Genomic DNA, 14,565 nt, shown 5'->3' with positions numbered 1-14,565 from the left:
CATTTTCCTCCTCTTTATCCTCGAAGATTCTTTATACATCATGTTAGCATCACATGATTTCATAAACTTACGAGGCGGCTCCTTACCCTTCGAATCTTAGCTCGAAGGAAAGAAAACCAAAGTTAGACCCTCCAAAGAATTTGGATTCAAATCAGTTAGTATTTGACAAAGAACCTAATGGAATTTAACAAGACAAAGAACCTAATGGAATTTAACAAGTTTTCCAAAATGGTGTCAACCGGTGATTTGGGGTCTGGAGAACATCACGTACTAAAGCAAACAAATCGAAACTCAAAGATATCATGCTTTCTACAAAGTTTGGATAGAGTTGTCAGATTCAGTATCATACGTAAATGGCAAAAGTCTATCATAGCTTTAAAGATTAGTTGTTTTGCTATTAGATTACTGCAATGCTCTGACCAATCAGGTCAAAGGCACATTTGTATTGCATACCTTTTTCTAAGTGCGCACTAATGCAAATGCAGGTTCCACAAAGGATCGGACTAATGATGCATACAATACTTGAATTCTCAATTGTAAAGGTCTATCAAAGGAAGGATTAGACTACATATGAGACTACCAAAGAAATCAGGTTATAGGCTCAACGGGGCTTACTAGGGACATGCATAAGGGTCGGTAAATAAAACCTTTACAACTTGATTAACAAAGAAATGCCTAAATTACTTCCTACATCCAACACCCTTTATTTCGCTTTGTAAATACACCGGACAAGTTTTAATCATTCCTATACATGGAGAATACGAACAAATACTAACACACTCGGTGCATGCTAACAATCAAGTCGGATCCTTAAGGTTTCTGATTTTGTTCTTTATCAAATTCAACATTAAGCCAATCGAATCGTACTACACCTGTTGAGATTTCACATTTAAAAACACTCATTCTTTTGTTTCAAAGCAATTGAATTTGTACTCACAAAAATATCTGCCCAACATCAAGCATTTCTCAAAGATCGCAATCGGGATCTTCTCACTTTCTCAACTTCTAAAGACGCACTCCCCTTAAGACGGTCGTCATCCATCTATCATAGGGGAAGGCAACTAACTATGACGATGCAAAAACGAGAATTACCAAAAAGGGCACAAATAATTACTGTAAACTGACAATTTTGCTCAGGAGAGCGAAAATAAATAAAACTAACACTTTAAACTAAATTTGCCAGAGAGGGCAATAATCCAAACTTGTCAACTTAAAAAATCATCCAAACAAAACATAAAAGTAAAAAATGTTCAACCCCCACATAAAACATAAGAAAGAAGATGAAATGAGAAATTCCACCCCACCCCACACTTAACATGAAGCACTGTCCTAGTGCTATCAAATAAGCATATGGCAAGGTGGTGTTATACTCCCTGCTCAGTCGAATGGTACTAGTGCCGTCATGTCATCATCGGCACCCTCGTCATCACCAAAATCATCACCAGAATCGCCATCATCAGATTGCTCTTCCTCTTCGGACTCATAATCAGACTCATCATCAGATTGCTCTTCCTCTTCAGATTCATCATCAGAATAGCCCATGCGCCTCTCCTCCTCAGTGGGGACATCATCATCCAATGGCTCATCAAAATCAGGGCCAATCCGCAACATAGTCCGAGCATGAGGCCCTAGTGGGTAGTCCAACTCTACAGCACGAATCTCCTGTTCGGTGGCTGGACGCCCCCCAATCTTCAATTGCAGCATAGTGAGCCCATACATACGGGCTGTGATCTCATCATTCCGAGCTTGACGCTCGGGCATAGTCAAAGTAACACCATAAGAGGCAGGCCCCTTTGTGCGTGAGAAATCCAATGGTCTGAGATTAACAGGTGGTTTGTAATCCACATCCTCCTCGGGTACACCCTGCTGCCTCAGAAACCTAGTCAACAGCCCACCAAAACCATACCGACGACCCCCTAAAAGTCTGGCTTTCCTCATGGCGGAGAAAATAATTGCACCAACATTCAACTCAATATCTTCGCGCATCAAGGCATAGATGATACACACCCTGTCACGCGTCACCGCTGTCATATGTGTCCCATGAACAAGGCAAGCATAGATGATTTTTGCCCATAAGCGAGCCTCCCTGTTCATGTGAGCGAAGGGGAGTGACACGTGAGTACCACTCTCTTTGTGACGAATCCACCGGGCTGTCGAACAAGTGCCACATAAGAGATGGCGAATGTGCTGGTACGGTGGCTCAACATTCATTCTTTTCAGTGGCTCTGCATCCACCACAGGTGTACCTAGCAGGTCATTCACACAATTAGCAGTAAAAGTAACCACACGACCCCTTACCTCAACCTCTGCATCCTTGTTTCGCAAATCCCAATTAGCGTAAAATTCCCTCACAAGACTGAGGTTGCACTCAGATGGCTGTTCGAATAAGAAATTCATGTGCAGCGCCTCAATTCTGCGCACCATACTCGGATACTCTTTCATCAGGCTCGCCCTATCAATGAATTGATCAGCTGAATACTTAGACTCCTTGTGTTGAGAATACCATTTTCTCCCCGACTCCATAACTGCCTTTGTTCCATACCTCCTTGATTGACCCCGTGGAATATGTGGGGCTGGGGGCACACGATCACCATATCGACTCCTTTTGTGTCTGGATTCGGACGAACCAGCCACATTCTTTCCCTTGCTCCTCTGTTGCTGGCTAGACATTTTACCTATTAATCACAACAGGCCACACACATCAAACAAGCACCTTAGGGAACTAGCCACCACTAAGTGTGAATTTCACAAGTGTGCATTCACTAGATCAAACCAGCAATGGCACTCAATTTCAATAATTTCTAGCAAACACTAAGGTGGTGTAAGATCGGGATCCACCCAACACTTAATTGCCATCATGAAGTGAACATTAACACCCCAAATTCATTCAAATTCGCAGTAGTATTCAGCAACTCATCATGTAGGAACAAGATCAACTTAAAGTGCATCAATTTAGATTTCAGGCCATTAGTTTAACCAAGTCAAGTAAACCAAGCATCATTTTTCATCCTAAATCAGCATCAACACGCGAGAACTAGCAGAGCAACCAAACCATAGAAACATATCACCATCCCCCATATGCTCCCCAACAAAATTTTTTAAATTAACATTCAGTTGAAGTTCAAAATTTAGTCTATAACTTCCAAATAATCAAAGTACAACACATTGGACATTTACCTTTGATTCATGCTAATTTCATATCACAAATTATAACCAAACAAACTTATGTCATCATGTAGTGCTCTTGAATACAAAAAAAAATAATTTAAAGACTTACCTTAGTCTTAGTTGAAAAGATGAAGATGAAGTTTGAATCTTGTTGTTATTGCCAAGAAGGGACAAAACTTAAAGGAAGCAAATTGGGGGCTTTGGGAACTTAGGGCGGCGGCGGCTAGGTTAGTAGAGGAAAGGTAAAATGATAGGAAATGGGGTATTTATAGAGGGGGTAAATTAGGGGTCCGACATTTATTCATTTATTCTTTTTCGTGTAGTATTTAAACATTGAACATAATCTCAAATGTCACCCAAAGATGTTAAAGAAGAGGTACTAAAACATTATACGATATGCTTCCCCAGAAAGAACCACTCCAAACGACAGAGAAAGAAAATCACCTAATACCATATTAAGGATATGAAGATGAGCGCCAGCAGTAAGAACGACAATGCATGAAGGAACAAGCATATTCTCATAGAGGTACCAAACAGAAGAAACAAACCTGTAACTATCAAATCCCTTCCTATAAAGTTCTGGTAACTGGAATGTAAATACAAGAAACCACAACAGAGTAATTAAAACTCAATGATATTTGATGCAATCATCTCCCTATAGGGTACCAAGAACCAAACTTTTAAAAAGCATAAACTGTTGCTAGTCCCCAATTTTAAGATCTGATAGTACAACAACAACAACATCATGCCTCGTGGGATTACACCGGCGATGCTGTTGTACCATCATATATACAGAACAGATATCACTTAGGGGTCATTCATTTGGTACACGGATGGGATATGCAAGGATATCCTGTATGACTATTTTATCTCACCTTCCATATGGGATTAGTATAAATGGTGGGATAAAATACCCGGGATTAGTTAATACCTCACACCAAATATAGAATAAAGTTAATACCACATTTTATCAGGGGATTATTATCCTTATCCCACGTACCAAGCAACTCCTTGCAGCTTGATCTTGGCTGTTGGTCATAAAAAAAAGTACATGATTTCACAACAGATGCCAATAGGAAAGCATGAAGCATTACAAATAAGAAGGAAGAACACACTGATAAGTTTACAACAGAAAAGGAACCATTTTATTGCGTTGTCGATGTTGAGCAACCAATCAACTAAGAGTACTCTGAATTTGTTTGGTTAGCTCAAATCCAGCACAGAACAAATTTACATTTCTACTAATATAAAAGCAACAGCAATGCTAATTATTCCTAACAATAACTAAGACAATAAAATGTTAGAAGAATGGAAATGCCTCATAGCTAAGAACATCCTACTATGCTTAAACACATGAAAATCGAAGCAATTTTCTTGGAAACAAATTCAAAAAGGCGTAAACTTGATGAAACCTCGTGTTGTTTTAGCATCAACTACTTCTTTCCATCCCAAGAAACATTGCAAACGAGTTCAAAATTCATGAGCTACCTTCACTTTCTTATGCGATCCACCAACAACGCTATTAATAGTATCAATTAGACTCCTCTGTGTTTCAAGAATCATTTCCATTCTCCTCTTCTCCATTTCCATTCTATACCTCTCCGTCTCCTTCATCATCTCGATTTTCTTACTCTCCATTCTCATAAACCTCTCCGCAAAACCCCGTATCTCCGCAGCCAATTCACTACCTCCACCACTTCCATCTCCATCCTCCTCATCTTCCTCTTCATCAACCTCTTCCTCAACATCATCCTCGTCCTCATTAATACCTACATTCCCAAAATACCCTTTTCGTTTGTCAACATTCATCGAATTCCTCATCATCCCCTTCATAACATCATCAAAGTTTCGATCTTTCACCATCCTATTCACATTTCCATTAACACCCATTACACCACCATTTCGAACAATATGATTAATATTCTTAGACTTATTTTTCCTCAAATCCATATAACTAACATCTACTTCATCACTATCAGTATCATAATATCTCTGATGATTATCAGTATTACCTGAATTCGAATAACTCGGGTTTGGATTGGGATTCGGATTCGGATTCGAACATTCTACCATGGCAACAGGATGGGCCGCAATGGGTAAAGGCCCACGTTCCATACTATCCATTAGATCAAAATACTGCCAGGAATTCGGGTAGGGTTTGAGTCTTTCGGCCCGATAACGTTTACGAAGCTTTTCGATTTTGTGACGGCATTGGGTGGAAGATTTAGATGGCTCATCGAAGCCACAACGAGCTGCAACTGTAATGGCGACTTCTTCCCATTGGCTGGCTTTGAGCTGACCTTTTTTGAGTGAGTACCATTTTTCTTGATATGCTTGGATTAGGTTGAATGTTTCTTGATGTGTCCATGGGATTGGTTGGGTTTTCTTCTGGGGTGATGGGGAGATTTGGGGTTGGGTTGAATCAGGGGGTGGGAGGAAGAGGGTGGGTGGGGGTGGAGGTGGGGAAGAGGAAGGGGTCGTAGCCATGGATATTTTGGTGTGTTATTGAAATTGAGTGATGATTTTTGTGAATTTTCTTGCTTTGGGCCTTTTGGGTATTGGAAAGATTAGTTTTTTTTGGAAGGTGGGAGGTAGTGGATTTATGGGGTGGGTGGTGGAAGAGGTGATCGAGGTGGTGGGGTGTCTGGGGGTGGGGGTGGTTGTTGGTAGTTGGTGGTGGGTGGTGGAGGCATATGGGCCATGGTCATGGACAGTGAATGGCTGAGGAAATATGGACTATGGAAGCCCACAAGTATACAATAGAGTTGGTCACTATAAGCTTGGTGGTTTGGGCCTATAGTACTAGGGCCTGGGGTGTTGAGGGGATGATTTACATAAATACGAAAATAATCTCCGCGGTGGGAGTGCGTTGATAACTGTAGGGGAACGTTCTTTTGTGTTTGAAGTTTCTTATTCGTGGTGTTGTGTAATGTCTATGATGTCGGTTAAATAGTTTTTAGTATTATCCCGTGGCTATAGTATTATCTTGTGGCTAGTGGTGTTAGTTTTGCTTGCATTTATGTTTTGTGTTGGTGATACTATTATTGGTCCTAAATCGGGGGTTTATCGGAAACAGCCTCTCTACTTCACAGTGGTATGGTCTGTGTAAACTTTATCTTCCCCAGACCCCCCCACTATATGGGAATACACTGGATATGTTAAAGAAAATTTTCTTAAGAGTAAGTTATTTCGAATTTAAACGGTAAGCAAATCTAATCTTTATTCCTAAAGTTGTAGGTTGGAGTCACCAACCGAGCAGAAAAGGTGAGAGCTTCTAGAACAAAAAATCTTCGCATTATGAATCGAAGTTCAATACATCACTAGAAGTATAATCAAGAATTTATTATAAATTGTATTGTAACTTTGGAACATTTTGTATTTACTTTTGATCCAAATCAACCCAAAAATGAATTCAACTTTGATAGCCAATATCATAGTACCAATTCAAACATTTCTCAATGATTAGATTCAATATAAGATTTTGAAAAATTAATAGACACATTAATCTGCTTTTACAATCAAGTTATCAAGCTCAACAAAATTAAGAACCAATCCAAATCAACCATTCATTTCACATTGTTTTGACTTTGTATTGATGAATAGATGAGATACGAACACCCTCTGCAACAAAATATTCATATGCATATAATGATTATGAAAAATAGATACATATCACAATTATTAAAAAAGATCATTAATTTACAAGTCAATATACATTTATATATGGCTGTGGAAAACACAATATATAAAGTGGAAAGTCAATAAAATATTTTCTTTTTAATTAAACTCAATAAAATAATGAACAAGTAGGTGAACTCAATATTTAGGTAAAACTTATGTTCTTCAAATATCACCTCACTCAATAACCACAACAAAACTTTCCAACTCTGTTGAGCACTCGTTGATTTAACTGTATGCCTTGCTTATTTTATTTTCTACTCCTCTGAAGACCTTTAAGACTATGAGTGACATGCTAGTTATAAAATTATTTGGTTCACATACTAGTTATATATGGTGGATTATAAATGCAAATTTAATATTATTTTATAGTAGTAAACAATTCTTTTTTTTTTTTTAGGATTTGATCCCATCTTTTAATTCTCTTCTCCATTTTTCTATTTTATATCTCTATAACAACAATAATATATTTACTATAATCTAATAAGGCAGATTTGAAAAGAGTCATAATATGTATACCGACGTTACAACTAATTGAGATAGAAAAATCGTTCACGATAGATCGGTTTAAAAAAAGATAAGCATTCACTATCCTATCAAATTATGACCAAAGTTGTCATGAAACTTCAATTTCACAGCGATCCTATTATTTTCATGAACTCAATTTTAATATATTTTTTTATCATCCTTTTATGCTGATGTGATACTTTTATTACATAAAATAAGATTTTCAATAAATGTGCAATGTTAATTAAAAAAGTTGATAAAATATGTCACATCAACAGAAAAGTATAACAAAAAATATTAAGTTCAGGAGTAAGAAAACTAATTAAAGTGTATCATATCAAATTTGACCACTCGTGCTGCTCATTTTAAAAAGAACAAATATTGGATCCACCTAACTTCATCTTCTATGGTTTTGACATGTGATGGCCACACTATATCCTCCATGATCAAGATCTCACCAAACGCCAATGGATCCCCTCCATCTTCTTTATTTATTCCCAACAACCCCTCCTAGTCCTGCCACTCCACTCACCTTCAGTACCAACAACACCCACACACTTCCTCTCTTTTCCCTTGCTCTTCAAGCCTTCTTTCTATACAGGGTCTTGAAGAGCCAATATTCAAAATCTGATTAATCTTTCTGTGTTCTTAATACTAAAAGAAACTGTCTGTAAATGGGTAAGGTGTACAATTTAGCTGAGGTTTCCAAGCACAACAATGCCAAGGATTGTTGGCTCATTATTAGTGGCAAGGTATCCATATACTTATTATCTTTGTACTAATTAAAGCTTTCTTCTTTTCATGTTATTCAACTGTATAGCTGCATTTTATGCTTTTTTTTTATTAGATAGATCTGTTCAAAGATCCAATCTTTATTAGAAAAGATTCAATCTTTATCACTTAAAAGGAAAGCTCCGTGCACTAAAGCTCCTATTATGTGTGGGGTCCGGGAAGGGCCGAACCACAAAGGTTTAAGGTTTATTATAGGCAGCCTTACCTTATCAATCTTTATCACTTAGAAAAAATATTATATCTTTGTCACTTATTTGTTGCATTTTCTTTATGGGAAAGAGGGGGAATATATGATGGGGGTGGGGCAGTGGCGGAGTCAGAATTTTCATTGAGGGGTTCAGAAGTAAATATACGGACTAGTCGATATATACATAAAAATATTTCTTATCATTATGATAAAAATAGTATAATTTTCCGACGACCTTGAATTCAATGTGGCTCCGCCACTGGGTGGGGGTAGGCTGGGATAGGGTATGGCTGATCTCCTTTTGTATTGTGTTATTTTTTGGTTTTTTGGATTGAATATTTCTGGATGAGATATTGTATCTTTAAAATTTAGTGAGCCTAATGCACTGTGTTGTTCGGATTCTCCAAAAATGTTGTAGTATGGATGTCGGATCCTTCTAAAATGCATTACTTTTTTGGAGGATCTAACACGCACACAACACTTTTGAAGAGTGCAAACAAAATATGTTTTAGGGTGTGTCTAGTTCAACAACAGCAACAAACACACTTAATCTCACAAGTGGGGCCTGGAGAGCATAGTGTGTACGTAGACCTTACTCTTACATTCAGAAGGTAGAGAGATTGTTTCCAATAGACCCTCAGCACAAAACAGATGAAAAAGACGCTAGTAGCAACAAGCATGAACAACAACAACAAAAGTACTATAGTCAAGGCTATAGATTCAACTAATAGAAATAGAAATCTAAGAATACGTTAATAGGGTGTGTCTATTATAATCCCAAATTTTGTATGGCTGCAATAAATATTTCCTAAATGATCTCCCTAAGCTCTATCACCGACTTCTTATTCTCTGCCTACCTGCTTGACTCCTCATACTCGATTTTATTGTCCACTTACCTCTTTGCTCCAAACAATGTTTTCCTTCACACCAAACGCACCCGAGAAAATCAGTGATATCCCACATATTTTCTTGTTTTTGGTTATGAGTAGGAAATATTTTCCAAATTTGGCAGTGCAAACATAATTTGTGAGCGAAAGATGTCAAAGTAAGAGAGAGTAGCGGAACAGATTTGATTCTTCTCTCCATATCATTCTGTGTTATGGCAATAATGCTGGTTGATGTCTTTCACTACCAAAATGGTGTACTTCCATCATTCCTTCAGAAATATGTGTAAGGTAAACAGGAAAGAAGGTTGATAGGGGACAAGGAGTGAGGAGGTGGGGATGGGATACTGGCGTAAGGGGTATTGAGGTAGAGGGTAGGTGTGGGAAAATGAGTTAGACATGAGTAATCTTTCAACAAGTGAAAGATGAAATGGATGAAGATCGACAGACTTGTAGTCTGCCCTGAATTTATTGACCCACATATTGCAGGAATTTCCAGCTCTATATGAGCCAAAAAATGGGTTTATGGCAGTTAGACCTGATCCGTTCCTTAAATTTATATTGAAAATGTCAATTTGTTGGCCATTACTTTGGGTCGTTTGATCTTTTTTCCCGTCATTTAGGTTTCGAACTCTAGGAAAACAGGTAGAGGGAGTGAGGTAGGTTGGGACAAAATTCCTCTTGGAAGTGTATGCTAAAAAGAATCGCATACACTTCCATCACCTCTTGTAATTTAGAAAACAGTAGGCATTTTTCCCTTGCAGCTAGCTCAGGCTTATGCTTTAGTTTAGAATTTTATCCTGAAATGGGGATAAACTGATGAACTGTTGCCCCATTCCAATAAAATGGGGTCATTAGAAATTAGTATAAATGGTGAAAACACCTTGTTAATCTTTTATCATTTAAAAAAGGTCTTATTGAGTTTTCACCATTTATGAAAACTAATATCTGACAATTCATTTATCGGAATGGGGAATTATTTCACGAAAAGAAAAATCTTTTGTTTATCTTTTGATAAAAATGGTTCCTTTACTAGTCTAGAACCTTGTTACTAATTCCCTGGAAACGATTTTCTTATAATTCCTCTTAGCCGGCGCATCACCTGTTGACTTGGATTGACGCCTCCATTCCCTTTTTGGTTTAGTTTTGGAAAGTGATTTCAGGAGCTTGCTTTTAGCAATGTGCTTATTTCGTTGTTAATGAATGGTCTGAAAGGAGTGGCAAAGTGTAGAATAGTTGGCAGCAAATGTATCAAATTCTACGTCAGTTTTCTTTTCCTGTTTTTCCGTTTCCAAGTCTTAACATTTTCATATGCTGCATTTTATTTGAACAGGTGTATGATGTGACAAAATTCTTGGACGATCACCCTGGTGGTGATGAGGTTTTATTGTCTGCAACAGGTAAAAAAGTAGGACATATTCACTCTCAATTTTGGTATTCAATCTTTCGTAATCTTAAATATGGTCCAATATGTGTTCACTGAGATCTAGATGAGCCATTTCTGAAATGCTAGACAATTTTATACAAAAACTATGTAATTTTGTATAGTTTATGTGACCCTGATACTTTGTCAAAGTACCTGAATTTTCACTCTAAACCGGCAAAGTAATTCTTCAGAAGTAACATTGCATTTTGGTATTCAACGTTTACTCATCTTAAATTCGTGTTTATGTGAACTTCAGTCGAACTTTGCTGATGGCCAGATTGTGCTATCTCCGAAATGCTAAAAGCTACGTAGTTCTGTAAAAAGACGATGGTTCATGGGCACGTGATTGTTCTTTCTGCAGGAAAGGATGCAACCGATGATTTTGAGGATGTCGGACACAGCAGTAGTGCTCGATCAATGTTGGACGAGTATTATGTTGGTGATATCGATTCTTCAACCATCCCAACAAAGGTCAAGTACACTCCTCCCAACCAACCTCATTACAACCAGGACAAAACAACACAGTTCATCATCAAGATCCTTCAGTTCTTGGTTCCTTTGATTATTTTGGGCGTGGCTGTTGGCGTCCGCTTCTACACCAAACAGTCAGCTTGAAGATTCATTAGCGGTGATCTCATAATAAGAATTGAAATCAACGAGATGCTGGAAGAGCGAAAAGACAAAAAAAAAAAAGTAAAAAAAAAGAGTTATTTCTTTGTTAGCCAGGCAAATCTTTGGTTAAATTCTGGGAATAGTTATGATATTTTGGTTTCTGGTGTTGTGAGGATGCCTTTGCTTAATCTTTGTTCCCATTTTAACTGTCCTTTTTATTTTTATCAGTTTGTAGCTTGAATTTTACTGCATCGAACTACTTTTTGTTTTTTTTTGAAAAAAATATATATCAATCTGTGTCTCGTGAACTTTGTTTCTTGGGCTACTGGCCAGTGACGGAGCCAGGATTGACACCAAGGGGTTCCCAAGTGAATATATGAACTAACCGAAGGGGTTTCGACATCTACTATATATACATAAACAATAATTTTAATCATGTACATATAGTATAATTTTTTATCGAAGGGGGTTCGGATGAACAGCCAACCTTGTATGTAGCTCCGCCCCTGCTACTAGCGTTTGCTTTAATAGGATTTTATCCCAAACAAACATAGATAAAAATGCATATGCATACAATGATTATGAAAGATAAATATCACAATTATATGTATAAAAAAGACTAATGTATTGTTCGATATAAAATTATAAGCATATTGATGTAGAAACCAGTAAAGTGGCAAGTCAATAAAATAAGTTAACAAGTAGATGAACTTAATTTTTAAGTAAAACTTATGTTAGCTTCAAATATCACCTCACTCAACAACCACATCAAAATTTTTAGTTATATAGGATGGATTTTAATGCAAAAATAATATTATTTTAGTGATTAATAATAATGAAACTTTTATACATGAATTATTAACTATGTACCCACCCTCTTATTTCATATTTTATGATCTCACTTAAATCGATACCTAAATTGTAATCTAACTTAATGCCTATATTATTTTAAGGTAACCAACTAAATGTTTCTTTAGTTAAGGAATGATTTAATTTTCTTTTCCTATAAATCCAATAGAACTCTATATTATCTCATGCCAAATTTAATAGGATTAATTAGTCCAAGCCAACATCTGACCCCTTATTTGTTTGTTTTAAAAAAAACGTACATAGGAGTTTGGCCATGAAAACCAAAAAAATAAATAAAAAAATTCACTGTATTTGAAAATTTCAAATTTAGAATTGAAATTGGAAATGCCTTTGGCCATAGTTTTTGCGATATATACATATATCCTTAAAAAACATAATTATGATTTGAAAATGAAATAAAATCTAAATGGAGTTATTTGATTAAAATAAAAAATTTAGAATTTTTTCAAATAATAAATTAAAGAAGTGAAAAAAATAAAGGGAAGTGAAAACAAGTATTGGACTATTTTCTAAATTTCAAATACAACTTTAAATTGTATTTGATTTTTTTATGACCAAACATAATTTTTTGTATAAAGTGAAATGAGTTTCCAAATAAAGTGAAAACAATCCATGGCCAAATGACTTAGTTATTTTTTTTCCCTTGAAAATCATTATGTATATATATTATATTACTAAAAATTACACAAATATATAACTTATGTTTCTAATATTACAAAAAATCCCAACTCTTTAAATCTATTACAAAAATCTCAACATATATACAGAATGTTATGTATATTAATAAGGGGAGAGAGTAAAGTAATTAAAAAAGTAGAAGAGAGTGTAATTACTTGCACAAGAATTGATATTTATGTTATTTATACTATATATTATACATACACGAAGTGCTCTTTATCAATGTTGTTTTGATTCTCAAAATTAGATTTAAAATCTTTATTTAATAGAAAAATTATGTTCATTTCACCACATCACTTGATGTTCTATGAAACGAATAATGAATGTAAAGACAAAGTGTTTTTCATTCACCTAATTATAATTATAGTTGAATGTGTGCCTAGCTACTTATACTTTCATTTTTAAATATCAAAGTAAAATCGTTCAATCTGATATGAACTATTAACATAGAAAAACAAAATAAAAAATTAAATCTTTCAACAAATATTGTATCGCGAAAATCTTAATACTTCAGTTATTTGACTAGATGATGAATCGATCTTTTAATTTGATAGCGAGCGATCCCATCTTTTAATTCTATTATTTCTTCTTTTCTTTACCCCAACAACAATAACAGTAACAAAAATATATTCAATACAATCTCACAAAATAAAACCTGACAAATAGGATAGTGTACATGCCAGCTTTACTCCTAACTGCTACTCCTATTAAAATTGTATCCACCAAATTAACTTGTCATCATCTCTGATTAGACCTGTGATGGCCAAATAAACAATGGCCAAACCCCAATGGAAGCCTCCCTTTTCTTTATTTATTCACAACAACCCCTCCTGCAACTCTACAGAGTCTTGAAGAGCCAATAATCATATACTATCTCATTAATCTTTCTGTTTTCTTAGTACTGATTAAAAGAAATTGTCTATAAATAATGGGTAAGGTGTACAATTTAGCTGAGGTCTCCAAGCACAACAATGCCAAGGACTGTTGGCTCATTATTAGTGGCAAGGTATCATGTTATTTAATCTCATTATACTTGTACTAATTAAAGCTTTCTTCTTTGAGGAAAAAAAACAAACATAAAATAACTATTAAAGTTGTTCAAAATTTAAAAATTTGCGAGCTAGGATCCTCCTATTATCTCACCGAATAATTCTAAAGTGATATAATCACGTTCATGTTAGATCAAATCCTAATTTCTAAAAATAAGTATTGATCACGTGTCAATCCTCATTTGACACGTATTATTTTAGTTTCTTTTTTTCTTTCAAAAATTTGAGATATCATTTAATTAATTTATCTCTCTTTTTAGTATGAATTTAGCAAAATTAAAAATCATAACTTTTGAATTGTATTGAACAGGTGTATGATGTGACAAAATTCTTAGACGATCACCCTGGCGGTGATGAGATTTTACTGTCTACAACAGGTAAAATAGTTTGGTATTCAATCTTTAATTACTAATCACCTTAAATATGCATGCACCAACAAGTGTGTGTTAAGTTATGTCTGCCTAAAGTGTAGGGGAATAGTGGTAAAATCTGCAATAATAATATTATTTTATTGTCAACAAATTCATAATATAACAATAATAATACTATTAGCCCTATAACAATAGTAACTATTAAATAATACTACTATGAGTAATATTTTAAGGATGTACTATCAAATATACTTGAATTCGGTTTATCAAATATACTTGAATTCGGGTTAGGCACTGTCCTTAAAAATTAGGGGAAAGAACAGAAACGACACTTCAAATTAAA

At 35.6% G+C, this 14,565-nt stretch overlaps 3 protein-coding genes across 4 annotated transcripts in view; 2 read left to right on the top strand and 1 right to left on the bottom strand.

The window, feature by feature from the left end:
- Nucleotides 1-1,148: 1,148 nt before the first annotated feature.
- LOC107875339 lies at nt 1,149-5,884 on the bottom strand. Of its 2 annotated transcripts, none has more exons than XM_047414306.1 (3): nt 4,657-5,884; nt 4,130-4,196; nt 1,149-2,675 (listed from the first exon to the last, which is right to left on the bottom strand). In XM_047414306.1, exons 1-3 carry the CDS (start codon nt 5,653-5,655, stop codon nt 1,378-1,380), a joined length of 2,364 nt encoding a protein of 787 aa, XP_047270262.1. In that variant the 5' UTR covers nt 5,656-5,884; the 3' UTR covers nt 1,149-1,377. The 2 variants fall into 2 exon arrangements, with proteins under 2 accessions (XP_047270262.1, XP_016577508.2); XM_016722022.2 differs by having other exon boundaries at nt 4,169-4,196; nt 4,657-5,882.
- Nucleotides 5,885-7,666: 1,782 nt separating this feature from the next.
- On the top strand, nt 7,667-11,562 carry LOC107875338 (cytochrome b5). The gene is made up of 3 exons (XM_016722021.2): nt 7,667-8,105; nt 10,550-10,616; nt 11,004-11,562. Exons 1-3 carry the CDS (start codon nt 8,028-8,030, stop codon nt 11,255-11,257), a joined length of 399 nt encoding a protein of 132 aa, XP_016577507.2. The 5' UTR covers nt 7,667-8,027; the 3' UTR covers nt 11,258-11,562.
- Nucleotides 11,563-13,635: 2,073 nt separating this feature from the next.
- Nucleotides 13,636-14,565, top strand: part of LOC107875337 (cytochrome b5) — a 2,609-nt gene continuing 1,679 nt past the window's right edge. Inside the window, exons 1-2 of the mRNA XM_016722020.2 lie at nt 13,636-13,808; nt 14,162-14,228. Of these exons, the coding sequence (XP_016577506.1) occupies nt 13,731-13,808; nt 14,162-14,228 (145 nt within the window). The 5' untranslated portion in view covers nt 13,636-13,730. The remainder of the gene's footprint in view (nt 13,809-14,161; nt 14,229-14,565) is intronic.

This window comes from Capsicum annuum, chromosome 6 (assembly GCF_002878395.1).
Source record: "Capsicum annuum cultivar UCD-10X-F1 chromosome 6, UCD10Xv1.1, whole genome shotgun sequence".
Taxonomy (NCBI): domain Eukaryota; kingdom Viridiplantae; phylum Streptophyta; class Magnoliopsida; order Solanales; family Solanaceae; genus Capsicum; species Capsicum annuum.
This window is presented reverse-complemented; position numbering and strand designations above follow the sequence as displayed.